The sequence below is a fragment of the Crassostrea angulata genome, chromosome 8, assembly GCF_025612915.1.
Source record: "Crassostrea angulata isolate pt1a10 chromosome 8, ASM2561291v2, whole genome shotgun sequence".
Classification (NCBI taxonomy): Eukaryota; Metazoa; Mollusca; class Bivalvia; order Ostreida; family Ostreidae; genus Magallana; species Magallana angulata.
In genome coordinates this window covers 58,341,649-58,355,127 of record NC_069118.1, presented here as the reverse complement: position 1 = coordinate 58,355,127, position 13,479 = coordinate 58,341,649, and the positions used below count along the sequence as shown (strand labels likewise).

The following is a 13,479-nucleotide window of genomic DNA, read 5'->3' as shown; positions in this document are numbered from 1 at the left end:
TAATTTCTTTAATAACAAAAATCATAATTATATACTGTAGAGCATATTGATTAAAGAAAATACATGCTTAAACATTTATTTATAATTGGTTTTGGGTTCAGTTAGCAACAATTCTCAATGACATCTTTATAAGCGAATAATATAGGTGAGAATGCTATTTTAAGGACTTGAACTTGACAAAAATGGAAGCATGATTATGACCCCCTGTGATTATTTTATTGCAATATTCAAGTATTGATTCTTCTTCCGTAAATATATGTAAAAAAATAAATAATTAAAAGTACTTAAATATATATATATATTTTTTTTGGTTTAAGGAATAATAAATCATTCATTAAATATAATGACATTATCAAAAAGGGGATGATCAAATCCCAAAAATCCCGAGGGACGTTATGATAAATAAAACATCATCACACAACATATAGTATTTAACGACTAAAGACTCTGGAATGCAGTAGCTCTTAATTTTTATTACAAATGTACTCAAAAAATTTTCTCGACAACTTTTATACTTTTAAGCTGGATAAAAATTTTTTTTTAGAATCTTTAAAATATAATCTCTCATTTTTTCTAACTATGCTGTCTCTTGTTCTTTCTCTCTATCTCTTTCCCCCACCGTTTAATGTCATCATTTACTGGTTTATCTCCTTTTACAGAAAATGAGAGACCAAAATAATATATAAGGATTGCACGAATAAGTAGGGATGTCGTTAAAGCTGTGGTGATAAACAAATATTTGAATACCTGGTCATTATATGCATCTCTTAGTTGAACATCAAGTTTAAACTCATAAAAATATACAACAATCATAGATATATGAAAAGCCGCAAAAATGATAAAGACAACTGTTACAACTAGATTCATGTTTGAACGTGCCTGATTATGTGTATTTGAAGCAAACGAACGTTTCATTTCTTTGATCTTTTTTCAAATGCAACGTAATCATAATTGAAGATACAATTGCCAACACAATAACATTGCATATACCACGGATGATTGAAGCATGTACACAAACGAAACTATTTGACACATATAGAACAACAGCAATCAAAGAGCACATAAACCACAGAGACAGTGAGCATAATAACATAGATGTAACTGTAAGATATTGCCTGCTTTGTAAGGGATATACTGTTCATAAATACCTGACAGAACAAAGTAGCAACACGTGGCTGGTTGAACTAAAATAAAACGTGTGCGGGAATATTTTGAAGACTCGGTCGTTTACCAGTTTTAAAACATTTGTGAAGTACACTAAGCCGAAAAATATAACTGAAAAGAAATCCGCTAATGCAAGGCATCCGATCACAGCAAATGTTGGCTAATGCAATGCAGAGCTGTACGCTATTTTAGTTATGGTGAGTATGTTTCCTACGATTCCCAAACACGTTATGAACAAACAAACGCATAGCACAAGATTTTCCCCTGTTCTATTTGCTGTTGTACTTAAATTCATATCTGTCAATTTCTGCTGTCACACATAAATACAATCCAGTTCTATAACGGTTCGAGTTCTTTACGTATCAACAGATTTATAAAAGCAACATTAGAATATATGGAGTCATTTTAGATTTAAAATATACCAAATAAAAAAAATTTGGTTATAAAAATGATAATTGATTAATTGTTACAATTTTTACTTGAACTTTCTGGCATTTTTTTGCAATAAAAAAAAACCGGGGGTTTGATTCTTTTTAATTGCGAGAGTTATGCATTATATTTTCATGAAAACTTGGTTGTAGTTTTTATGAATTGGTTAATGTTAAGTTTCTGCTATTTTGACAGATAGCTTTTGTGTATTTATCAATTTTTTTCTTTCCTTTTTTTTCTAAAACAAATGTTATCATATGCATAAAACATGTCATGTTATTTAATTGCTACGAGGGTTCAATGAGGCAACTCTCAGCAACCGATTGAGTAAAAATTTCTCTGATCGATATAACGTTCACACTAAGCAGCATGATGTCATATTTTACTCCAGAAAATGTCAATTTTAACTTTATCTCTGGTTTAAGTTATGAAAATTTTAGGCTTAAAATGTCCATAGAAATCCATAACTGAATATATCTTCAGTCTCTTTGCATTACGTATATTTATCATTGATGACGCCAAAAGCATGACAAATCGTCGGTATTAGGTGTAAACAATGTCAAAATAAGACATTTAATACAGATACCCAAGATTTAGATGATTGTCAGTAAGGATATAAACAGTAAAAAACAGGCATGTGTATTTTGTTTATCAGCGAGTGTTATAAGGTAAGAATAAACATTTGTACAGTTTGACCGGTCTTTCCTCTGTCAGTGTGTACAAAAAAGGCAAACACACTACCTCGAATATTAAGAAAAATTATTTTGGCAAATGTCAAAAGCATATGACCTTAAATACCTATAAGTACATCTAGATTCCTAATATGTTTCGTTTTTATAATAGAAAAATTCAAAAACATAAAAAAGTTGATGGGTATCCGATAAATAATGACAATATTCATTTTATGCGATTAAAAATAGGATTCTAGCAGTAATACAGATAAACACAGAAAGCCGATCGAATTATTGTATCAAACATGCAAATGCACTTTGGGGTAATGTTTCATGTTTTGATTTTTATTAAGGTAAAAAAGTGATATATATTTTAACTGTCACGCAAAACCATGGCAAGACAGCTTAAAAGATCAAATCGATTCTAAAGTAGAAAAATAATATTTTGGTGAACACAACCATCGATATTGATATTTAGCACTGTGTTCAGAAAAATAAACATTTTTTTAAACTGATTATAATATCGACGGTCTTTAAGCGCGGAGTTGCTTTAACCTACCTGCAGATTTATATGTTCAGGTTAATCGACCCCCCCCCCTCTAAAAAAAAAGAAAAAGATGAACTTCTACATAAATTTCGGAAAACCCGGCACTCAGAATGTTTATTTCTGACTGCATTTTGATTTTACCCCTAACATCATACCAAAACAAACGATATTTTTGTTTATAATTGTTAGACACAATCGTAAGAGAGTAATTTCTTTAGCTTCTAGCATCAGTATTATGCTTATTAATGCTTAAACGATGTACAAAAATTATATTCCGGCGTGTGGTGGATAAAGTTTTTGAATTCACGTATTGGTTGAAACTAGCAGTTAGTTTTTTAATTGTTGCATCATTTTTTTTTCATCAAACGAATAACACAATTGTATCTCATTAAGTGTTTTGACAATAAAAAAAATAAGTTGTGCCGAACCATTTTTTTTGGGAGATTTTATCAGCCCTCAACATTTCAGAAATAGAAAAATGGGAAGATCATTTAAATCACAAGATAGTCATTACACTAATTTGTGACGTAGTTTGTGATATGTTTTGACAACAGCCAAATGTCAGCTATTGCTAAGGGAAGTATCAAGTATTATTGTTGACTTTTAAATGTGAAGTGAGCAATCCCACATTATTCTTCAGTTATTTGATTAATATTGTATATAAACGACGGTGTGGTTTTTTTGTTATTATGAAAATATGAAACCAGCTACTTTGAATTTATGGCTGAAATTTTCTATCGATTTTTTACATAAAACAAAACAATATTCGAGTTGAGGTTTTTATTCATTTCTTTTTGATATTCATAATTCAAACGAAAACCAACTTACCAAAACTTTGTCTAAAAACAGTTTTGTCACATGAAAAATAATTAGTGTAAAAAGCTTTAAATACACGAAGAACAAATCGGTACTTTATAACAGCTTACAGGAGACAAATATTCTGAAGGAACAAATTATGGGTACAAAAATATCTTTAAAGGTTTGGATCTATATTAGATTAATTTATAGAGTGTGTTTTTTATGTTTAAGTGTGCATTTTTTTTTTCTTTTTCTGGAATTTGAATGAACTCAGCTGACATAGACTTGCAAAAAATTTTGATTCTCAACCGTAAAACAGCTGATTTTACGTACAGATAATGTAATCCCATATTTAGAAATAAAAAACACAATATTTAGGATAAAATTGTATCATACACCATTATTAGAAATAAAATCCACAGATATGTCTCAAAAATATGCAATTTCTAGTGCAATTTACTAGTTAAATAATCGAAACAGGTAGTATTGACATTTTTGTCATCCTTAATTAAAACTTTATCTATTAAAGAAATCAAAATGAAAATCTTGATCTAATTTATCAAAGATCAAATACAAAATGGTTAACGTAACTGTATTTTTCACTTTGAATAAAAATCCGAGACTAAAGAAATATTTCTTTCAAAACATTTGTCGATATTCCTCTTTTGAATTATAATGTAATGTCAATATGATATAGTCAGAGAAACAGCTGTTTTATGTTTAAATCTATCTATTAAAAAAAAGTACATCTGGAGTTTAAATAAAAACACTGAATATCTAAACATGTCTGAGATTCATTACATACATTATTGGTTGGCTTGGTTTAGGTGTTCCCAAACATATGCTTTCTATGAATTGCTTTTCAAGGAATAGAAAATCATTCTCTGAGTAATATGAGTTGATAATTTTGGTTGTGGCGTGATCAAATTCAATAAATCCCAAAGGGGTTTATGATAGCTTTAATTACGTCCCAACTAAAATAATCACCCCATATTATTAGAAAAATGATTCCTGGTCATTTATATTTATATAAATGTCAGTAACTGCACAATCAAATTATAGAATGTTAATTATGCAAACTCCGCTTGCGCCTTTCCAAAAGGTCATTTAAATTGATTGCACTGTACATTACACACGTCGTGCATCACATATAAAGTCCCTAAAAATGTTAATATTTAAAAAAAAAATAGAAAATCCTCTACATTATACGGTTAAGATTTGTCAAAACAGTTATATTATGACGTATGCTGATTATTTGTAATTTATGAAATATTTTAAAAGAATAGACGAGACGGGTGATGATTATTTAAAGTAAGTACCCCAGTTTAATTTTCGTTATAAACCAATTAAACCAAGTTATCGCGCTTTCACCTCTCCAATGATGTCCAATGTTTCACAGAATATCTAACAAATAGCTTTTTTTAATGATTGGAGCAAAGTAATAGTAGTCAGATGAATCGATCATCAATTCAAATGAATTATTGCTATAATCATGACTTTGAAAAAATATCAATTGAAAGGTGTCATATTCTGGACAACTCTAAATGTTACGTTAACATGTCATGTGGTATATAGCGACTAAAGACTCTGGAATGCAGTAGCACTTTATTTATTATACTACTGCTCAAAATTTGTTCTCAAAATTTTATATCTTCAAGCTGGATGAATAAGAGTTTTCAAATTCTTTAAAATTTAACCTTTCATTGTTTTCTTACTGTACTCTCTCTTTTTCTTTCTCTCTATCTCTTTATCTTACCATTTAATGTCATCAATTACTGGGTTTTTTCCCTTTACAGAAAACGAGAGACCAAAATAATAAATAAGGATTGCACGAATAATTAAGGCATGCAGTTAAAGCCGTGGTGATAAACAAATATTTGTATACCTGATCATCGTATGCATCTCTTAGTTGAACAACAAGTATAAACTCATAAAAATGTAGAACAATCATAGATGTATGAAATGCCGCAAAAATGATAAAGATAACTGTTACAACTAGATTCATGTTTGAACTTGCCTGCTGATGTGTATTTGAAGTAAACGAACGATTTATGACTTTGATCTTTTTCAAATGCAACGTAACCATAATTGAAGATACAATTGCCAACACAATAACATTGCATGTACCACGGATGATCGAAGCATGTACACAAGCGAAGCCATTTGACACATACAGAATAACAGCAACCAAAGAGCACATAAACCACAGAGACAGTGAGCATAATAATATAGATGTAACTGTAAGATATTGCCTGCTTTGTAAGGGATATACTGTTAATAAATATCTGACAGAACAAAGAAGCAACACGTGGCTGGTTGAACTAAAATAAAACGTGTGAGTGAATATATTGAAGACTCGGTCGTTTACCATTTTTAGAACATTTGTGAAATAAACTAAACCAAAAAATATAACTGAAAAGAAATCCGCTAATGCAAGGCATCCGATCACAGCAAATGTTGGCGTATGCAATGTCGGACTGTACACAATTTTAGCTACGGTAACCATATTTCCTACGATTCCCAAACACGTTATCATCCAACAAATGCACAGCACAACATTTCCCCCTGTCATGTCACTAAAGGATATTCTGAAAAATGTTTCGTTGTTTTGCAGCAATACTGTCAAAAAGGTAGTGTTTCCTATAAGTAAATCACACTCTTTGATATCATCAAAATATGGAGTGCTATTATCTGTTGTACTTAAATTCATATCGGTTTATTTCTGCAGTCACACATCAATACAATCCAGTTGTGTAACGGTTCGAGTTCTTTATATTTCAACAGATCTATAAAAGCAACAAAAAAAAACCGTATGAAATCATTTAATCCGAAATATACTATTTAAAATATCTTTGGCTATTAAAATGAAAATTTATTAATTGTTACAAATTTTTACTTGAATTTTCTGGCATTTTTTTGCAAACAAAATACATACTCACTTATGCGGGGTTTTTTGCTACGTTAGCAAAAGTAAATCCAATGATAAGTGTAGTATTCTACATGAAAGTTCATCTTAATGGCACCAATCATTCAATCTGCAATGGGTCTGCAATTAAAACACTTATCAGTTACTACAGTACAGCAGTTATTTAAAGAAATAAAACATACTAAAGTAGCTATTCTGTAAATCCAAGAGTTCAACCTCTGATAACCAAAATGATTTGATTTTTTTTTTTGTAAATTGAGATTGGACGCCTCTATTTTTTATGAATTTTTCATTGATGATTCTCCAGGGGTTTGATTCGTTTTAATTACAAGAGTTTTGTATTATATTGTCATGAAAACTTGGTTGTAGTTTTTATGATTGGTTAATGTTTAGTTTCAGCTATTTTGACAGATGGCTTTTGTGTATTAATGAATTTTTTTCCGTCTTTTTTTTTTCTAAATCAAATGTTATCATATGAATAAAACATGTCATGTTATTTTATCGCTACACGGGCTCTATGAGGCAACTTTCAGCGATCGATTGAGTAAGAATTCTTCTGGTAGATATAACGTTCCACTTAGCAGCATGATGTCATATTTTACTCCATAAAATGTCATTATAACTTTATTTCTGGTTTAAATTTTGAAAAATCCAGGCTTAAAATGTCCCTAGAAATCCCTAACTGAATATATCTTCTATATCTCTGCATTACATATATTTATCATTGATGACGTCAAAAGCATGACAAATCGTCGGAATTGAGTGTAAACAATGTCACAATAAGACTTATTTAATACAGATACCCAATATTTAGTTGACTGTCAGTTAGGATATAAACATTTAAAAAAAAAAGGCATGGATATTTTTTATCAGCGAGTGTTATAAGGTAAGAATAAACATTTGTATGGCTTGTCTGGTCTTTACTCTGTCAGTGTGTACAAAAAAGGCAAAGGTGTAACACTACCTCGAATATAATGAAAGATTAATTTGGCAAATGTCAAAAGCATATGACCTTAAATACTTGAATGTACTGCTAGATTCCTAATATGTTTCGTTTTTATGAATGAAAAACACGTAGTTTAAAAAGAAAGTTGATGGGTATCCGATAAAATAATGACAATATTCATTTTATGCGATTAAAAGTAGGATTCTAGGAGTAATACTGATAAACACCGAAAGCCGATCAAATTATTGTATCAAACATGCAAATGCATTTTGGGGTAGTGTTTCACATTTTGATTTTTGTTAAGGTAAAAAAGTGATGTAAATTTTAACTGTCACGTGAAACAATGGCAAGACAGCTTAAAAGATCAAATCGATTCTAAAGTAGAAAATAATAATATCTTGGTGAACATACTCATCGATATTGATATTTAACACTGTGTTCAGAAAAATAAAACATATTTTAAACTGATTATAATATCTAGTCTTTAAGCGCGGGGTTGCTTTAACCAACCCGCAGATTTATATGTTCAGGTTAATCGAACCCCCCCCCCCCCCCTCTCCAAAAAAAAAAAAGATAACTTCTACATAAATTTCAGAAACCTTGGCACTCAGAATGTTTATTTCTGACTGCATTTTGATTTTACCCCTAACATCATACCAAAACAAATTAAATTTTTGTTTATAATTGTTAGACACCATCGTAAGAGATTATTTTTTAAAGTTCAAGCATCGGTATTATGCTAATGAATGACTAAACGATGTACAAAAATTATATACCGGCGTTTGGTTGATAAAGTTTTTGAATCCACGTATTGGTTGAAACTAGCAGTTAGTTTTTTAATTGTTGCATCATTTTTTTTCCCATCAAACGAATAACATAATTTTATTTCATTTAATGTTTAGACAATAAAAAAAAGTTGTGCCGAACCATTATTTTTGGGAGACCTTATCAGCCCTCAAGTAGTATTGAACATTTTAGAAATAGAAAAATGGGAAGAACATTTAAATCACAAGATAGTCATTACACTAATTTGTTACGTAGTTTGTGATATGTTTTGACAACAGCCTAATGTCAGCTATTGCTGAGGAAAGTATCAAGTATAAATGTCGACTTTTAAATGTTACGTGAACAATCCCACATTATTCTTCATTTATTTGATTAATATTTTATATAAACGACGGTGTGTTTCTTTTGTTATTATATAAATATGAAACGAACTACTTTGAATGTATAGCTGAAAATTTTTATCGATTTTTTACATAAAACAAAATAAAATTCAAGCTGAGGTTTCTATTCCTTTTTTCTTGATATTCATAATTCAAACGAGAATCAACTTACCAAAACTTTATCTAAAAAACATTGTTGTCACATGAAATAAAAAATTATTGTAAAAAGCTTTAAATACACGAAGAACAAATCAGTACTTTATAACGGCTTACAGGAGACAAATATTCTGAAGGAACAAATTATGGGTACAAAAATATCTTATAATATCTATATAGATTTATTTATAGAGTAGTTTTTCATTTCTATGTGTGCATTTTCTCTTTTTCTGGAATTTGTTTGAATTCAGCTGACATAGAATTAAAACAAATTCTCAATCGTAAAACAACTGATTTTACGTACAGATAAACAGATAATGTAATTCCATATCTAGAAATAAAAAAACACAACATTTAGGAAAAAATTGCATCATACAGCAATATATATTATATATATTGATTAAAGAAAATACCCGCTTAAACATTTATTTATAATTGGGTTTCGGTTCAATGAGCAACAATTATGATATCTTTATAATCGAATAATATAGGTGAGAGTGCTATTTGAAAAAAAAATGGAAGAATGATTATGATCCTCCTGTTATTATTTCATTGCAATGTTTAAGTATAGTTTCTTCTTCCGTAAATATGAAAAAAGAATAATTTTAATTTATAATGTTTTTGATTAAGGAATAATAATTTATTCATTCATTGGGATGGCCAAATCCAAAAAAAGCCCAAGGGATGTTATGATTGATTCAATAACATCATAACACAACCGGACCACTTTGAAACGTATGGTTTTGCTCAAAACTGTCCGCCATTTACTTGACAAGAGATCATAAAAAACCACGTCTTGGAGTTACATTTAAAGAGGGAAAAATTCACCCCAAGATGTAAACAGATATAAGGCAAAATATGACACTTCTAATTAAATAAAAGTAATACCAATACAAGGAAGTTGATTAAATTAGGATAGCAAATATCTGGCCTATTACTAGCGCTATTTGCTCTTAAATAGCGTACTTTTCGTAATTCAATAAAACTACTGATTGAAACTGTTAAACGTCAAGACCTTTTTCTACGAAAGCCGAGAAGGATCATTCGAGATTCGAGATTCAAAATACGAGATTCGAAATACGAGATTCGAGGTTCGAAATTCGAGATTCAATATCTAAATTAACCAATCAAATCATGGATCTGAGACCTGTATCCTAGCAACATCAAACTGTTCTAAATAAAGATCATTCGTACATGCTCTTTCCTACAAATAAATGTCTTAATAGCTCTTAATAAATATTATGTTCACTTCTCCCTACCTAACTAAATAATTATGTGTATTTACTTTTACACAGAATATCTAAGTAGACTAGTAATAATGCAATGTGCTTCGCGGATCTAAGTGATTTCGTTTGCCCTGGTGCATTTCCACCTGATGCGTTTGAACCCTGGGGTATTTCACCACCAGTAATAGTTTAAAACCCGGGTTTATTCATCCCTTTTGTGTAAAAATGCGGTTATGGTAGAGAACTTCATAAGCGTAGCTTTTCTGTAGAGGGTCCTAGGCCAATTTTAAATAATTTTACTATGTAAATTTAATAAGCTCCAATTTTCCCGAGGAGGGGGTCCAGATCCCTTGACCCCCTCCTTTCTAGATCCCCGCATGAAGATTAGTACCTAAATGTATCTAAATAATCTAAATATAAATAATCTGTCCTGTTTCACTAATAAATATAAGCATTACTTATCGTTTTTATGAATGCATACAATGATACACTAGTACTATGATTATAAACAAATCATTGAGATATTATCACATCATACGGAATTATTAATAAATACATTTCTTCCCCTTTTCCTCAGTAAACAACTTATTATGAGTCTTACTTTTGGAATTGTTTTCAATATAGAAGGATACCTACTCTCTACAATTAAAGGTAATGATGATAGGGTGCCAATTTGTTCACATTGCCGATTTCTAGTGCAGAGAACAGTAAAACTTTTTAAAAATTTGATTGTGCATGAATATTTCAAAATTAATTGTTGTACATGTATTTTGTTATAATTCATTCATTGATATATCAACAAGAAAGAATAAAAGCATATGTTTCACAGCCAAGTTAAGTTTCTCTGTAGTTTCCTACCCCCCCCCCCCCCGCACCAAAATTGACAATAATTACATATAAGTCATACAAATGTTTACTTTTTTTGTAAGTAAATCTCTAAAGATGTAAATAAGCACTGCAAACAAAGATATGTGTATTTAATATACTACTACATTACACTTAGCCAGATAAAATGTAATCAGGATGAAGCTACAAGGGGTGAGTGGTGCAAATTTACCAATTTGTCGCCATACACACAGAACACCAAATAAAGAAACTGTGAGTGGTGTGTGGAATGCATAAAAGATGGCGGCAAATTATCTCAAATAATCAGTGCAAAAAGCAACAAATAGACTGTTATTTGTTACATATCCTGCAAATACATTGATAAAAAATGTTTTCGTCACATAACATAGCCGATTAAGTTAATGTGTACATATGGTCAACGTACATGTAATTCTAATATACAAGAAGGCTGACGTATCAGGCGGGGATCCAGAAAATTAAATTTCAAAAATGATCGGTTGAATAACATTAAATGCTTTGAAAATTGTTTTAAACTATCGCACGGGTCAAAATGCATGATAGAAGCTATGTACAGCACAAGCGCAGCTCTTATCTATATATAATCAGGCCATAAATTCAAAATATTTTCAAAAATTAATAGCTTTAAATCCAGTGGATGAAAAAAAGGAAAGCAAGTCGAACTCGATGAGTGCTAATACCTGTGTTGAATGAATGGTACAGTAGGATATGCGCAAAAAATTCCCGTCTACTCTTTCATACCCTATATTTATTGGAATATTAAATCCGATTATAAGAGTCAAATTAAAAATCAAGTACGGATATGTACCTGTTATTGAGCTACACAGAAAGTTTTATGTTAATTTGCCGAGCCAAATAAAAAAAAACCCTGGAAAACGAAGAGAAAACAAAGCGGGGGCAGAATAACTGGCAAACTAATTAGGACTATATAGCCCCCCCCCCCTCTTGAAATGTATATACTGAAAACAGATTATTGGAGTACAACATCCGCACACAATTTAAAGAAAAATTCATGTTTTTTTTATTATTTTCGCTAGCTAATGTAAGACATCACAAATACCCCAAACCCCCTCACGAAAAAGGAAATGCTAAGTGATGAGAGAGAGAGAGAGAGAGAGAGAGAGAGAGAGAGAGAGAGAGAGAGAGAGAGAGAGAGAGAGAGAGAGAGTCGATGTAAATCACAGGTGCGCTAACACTGTTAAAATTAAAGCTTGCTAGTTGGTCTGCCCTACCCTAGCTACCTCTTCTCTTTTCTCCTTTTAGAGGCTAGAGGCTTAATTATTGTCTATATATGCTTGTAACAAATCAAATCAATTTCAAATTCTAAATCAAAACTGAATTTGACACTACAAAACTCTCTCTGTGTCTGTCTGTCTGTCTGTCTGTCTGTCTGTCTGTCTGTCTGTCTCTCTCTCTCTCTCTCTCTCTCTCTCTCTCTCTCTCTCTCTCTCTCTCTCTCTCTCTCTCTCTCTTTCTCTCTCTCTCATATCGACAATGGCATTGCCATACCCTACAATACACTATTCTTATCTGGATTTTTGTCTTTGAGGTTGTAAATCATTAATATCTTCTATGGTTTAAAACTTTATCATAACCTATATTTTGACATGTCGATTATTTCATTGAGCTTCGTTTCATAGCTAAAACATTTAGATTAAACAGATCTTTCTTCGCGAGCCGATTTTTACACAGTTGGGGCGAATACATTTCGGGTTAAAATTGTTCAGGGGGAAATACATACAGGGCAAACAAAACTACTTAGATTCGCAAAGCCAACAGTGTTATTTATAATTTAATTGTTTATACTGTGTGGGATTAATTCATCAATGTTAATTTAACCATTTTATAACCACTATATAAGAGCTATTAAGACATTTATTTGTAGGAAAGAGCATGCACGAATGATCTTTATTAAGAACAGTTTGATGTTGCTAGGATACAGGTTTCAGATCCATGATTTGATTGGTTAATTTAGATATTGAATCTCGAATTTCGAATCTCGAATCTCGTATTTCGAATCTCGTATTTTGAATCTCGAATCTCGAATGATCCTTCTCGGCTTTCGTATTTTTCTCATTGCACAATCTAAAAAAATGAAATTACTAAACTACTCGCATAACAAAATTTATGTTTAGCATGAGAGTTAGAATTTTCAAGCTAGTATGTTACAATCTATTTTTTTTTTCTCTGAAAAACAAACAAAATCATGTATTCAAATGAACATGCGTAACATACTTTTGTTTTATCTCTGAGGAAAGAAAAGAAAACTTTAATTTTGTTCTTGCAAAAGTAAATAATGCATACTATTTGTTTCGGTCGTTAATTTATACCCTTTTCTTTGATCAATTAAACTTTACTTTACAGTTAAGGAACATAATACAAAGTACGGCATCTGTCTCTCATTCACTTTACTTTTATCTAATATGATTCTCGTTAATATAATGCATGTTACAAAGACAGCAATTTTCAGGGAGAGAAAAATATTGTATGTTCTATTGATTCACCATTCTGTCAATAAGTATTTATTATCTTCAACAAAAAAGGACAATGATTATCCCTGAATAAACAATGCTCTCAACTTTAATT

At 30.7% G+C, this 13,479-nt stretch overlaps 1 protein-coding gene and 1 pseudogene across 1 annotated transcript; both read right to left on the bottom strand.

The window, feature by feature from the left end:
* Nucleotides 1–643: 643 nt before the first annotated feature.
* LOC128161141 (uncharacterized) lies at nt 644–1,459 on the bottom strand (annotated as a pseudogene).
* A 3,918-nt stretch (nt 1,460–5,377) lies between these two features.
* Nucleotides 5,378–6,337, bottom strand: LOC128161140 (G-protein coupled receptor 12-like; the record flags this gene model as incomplete). Its single annotated transcript, XM_052824374.1, is given in 1 exon segment — nt 5,378–6,337. A coding segment is annotated over 1 exon segment (960 nt), but the record flags the coding sequence as incomplete, so codon positions are not given.
* Between the last annotated feature and the right edge of the window lie 7,142 nt (nt 6,338–13,479).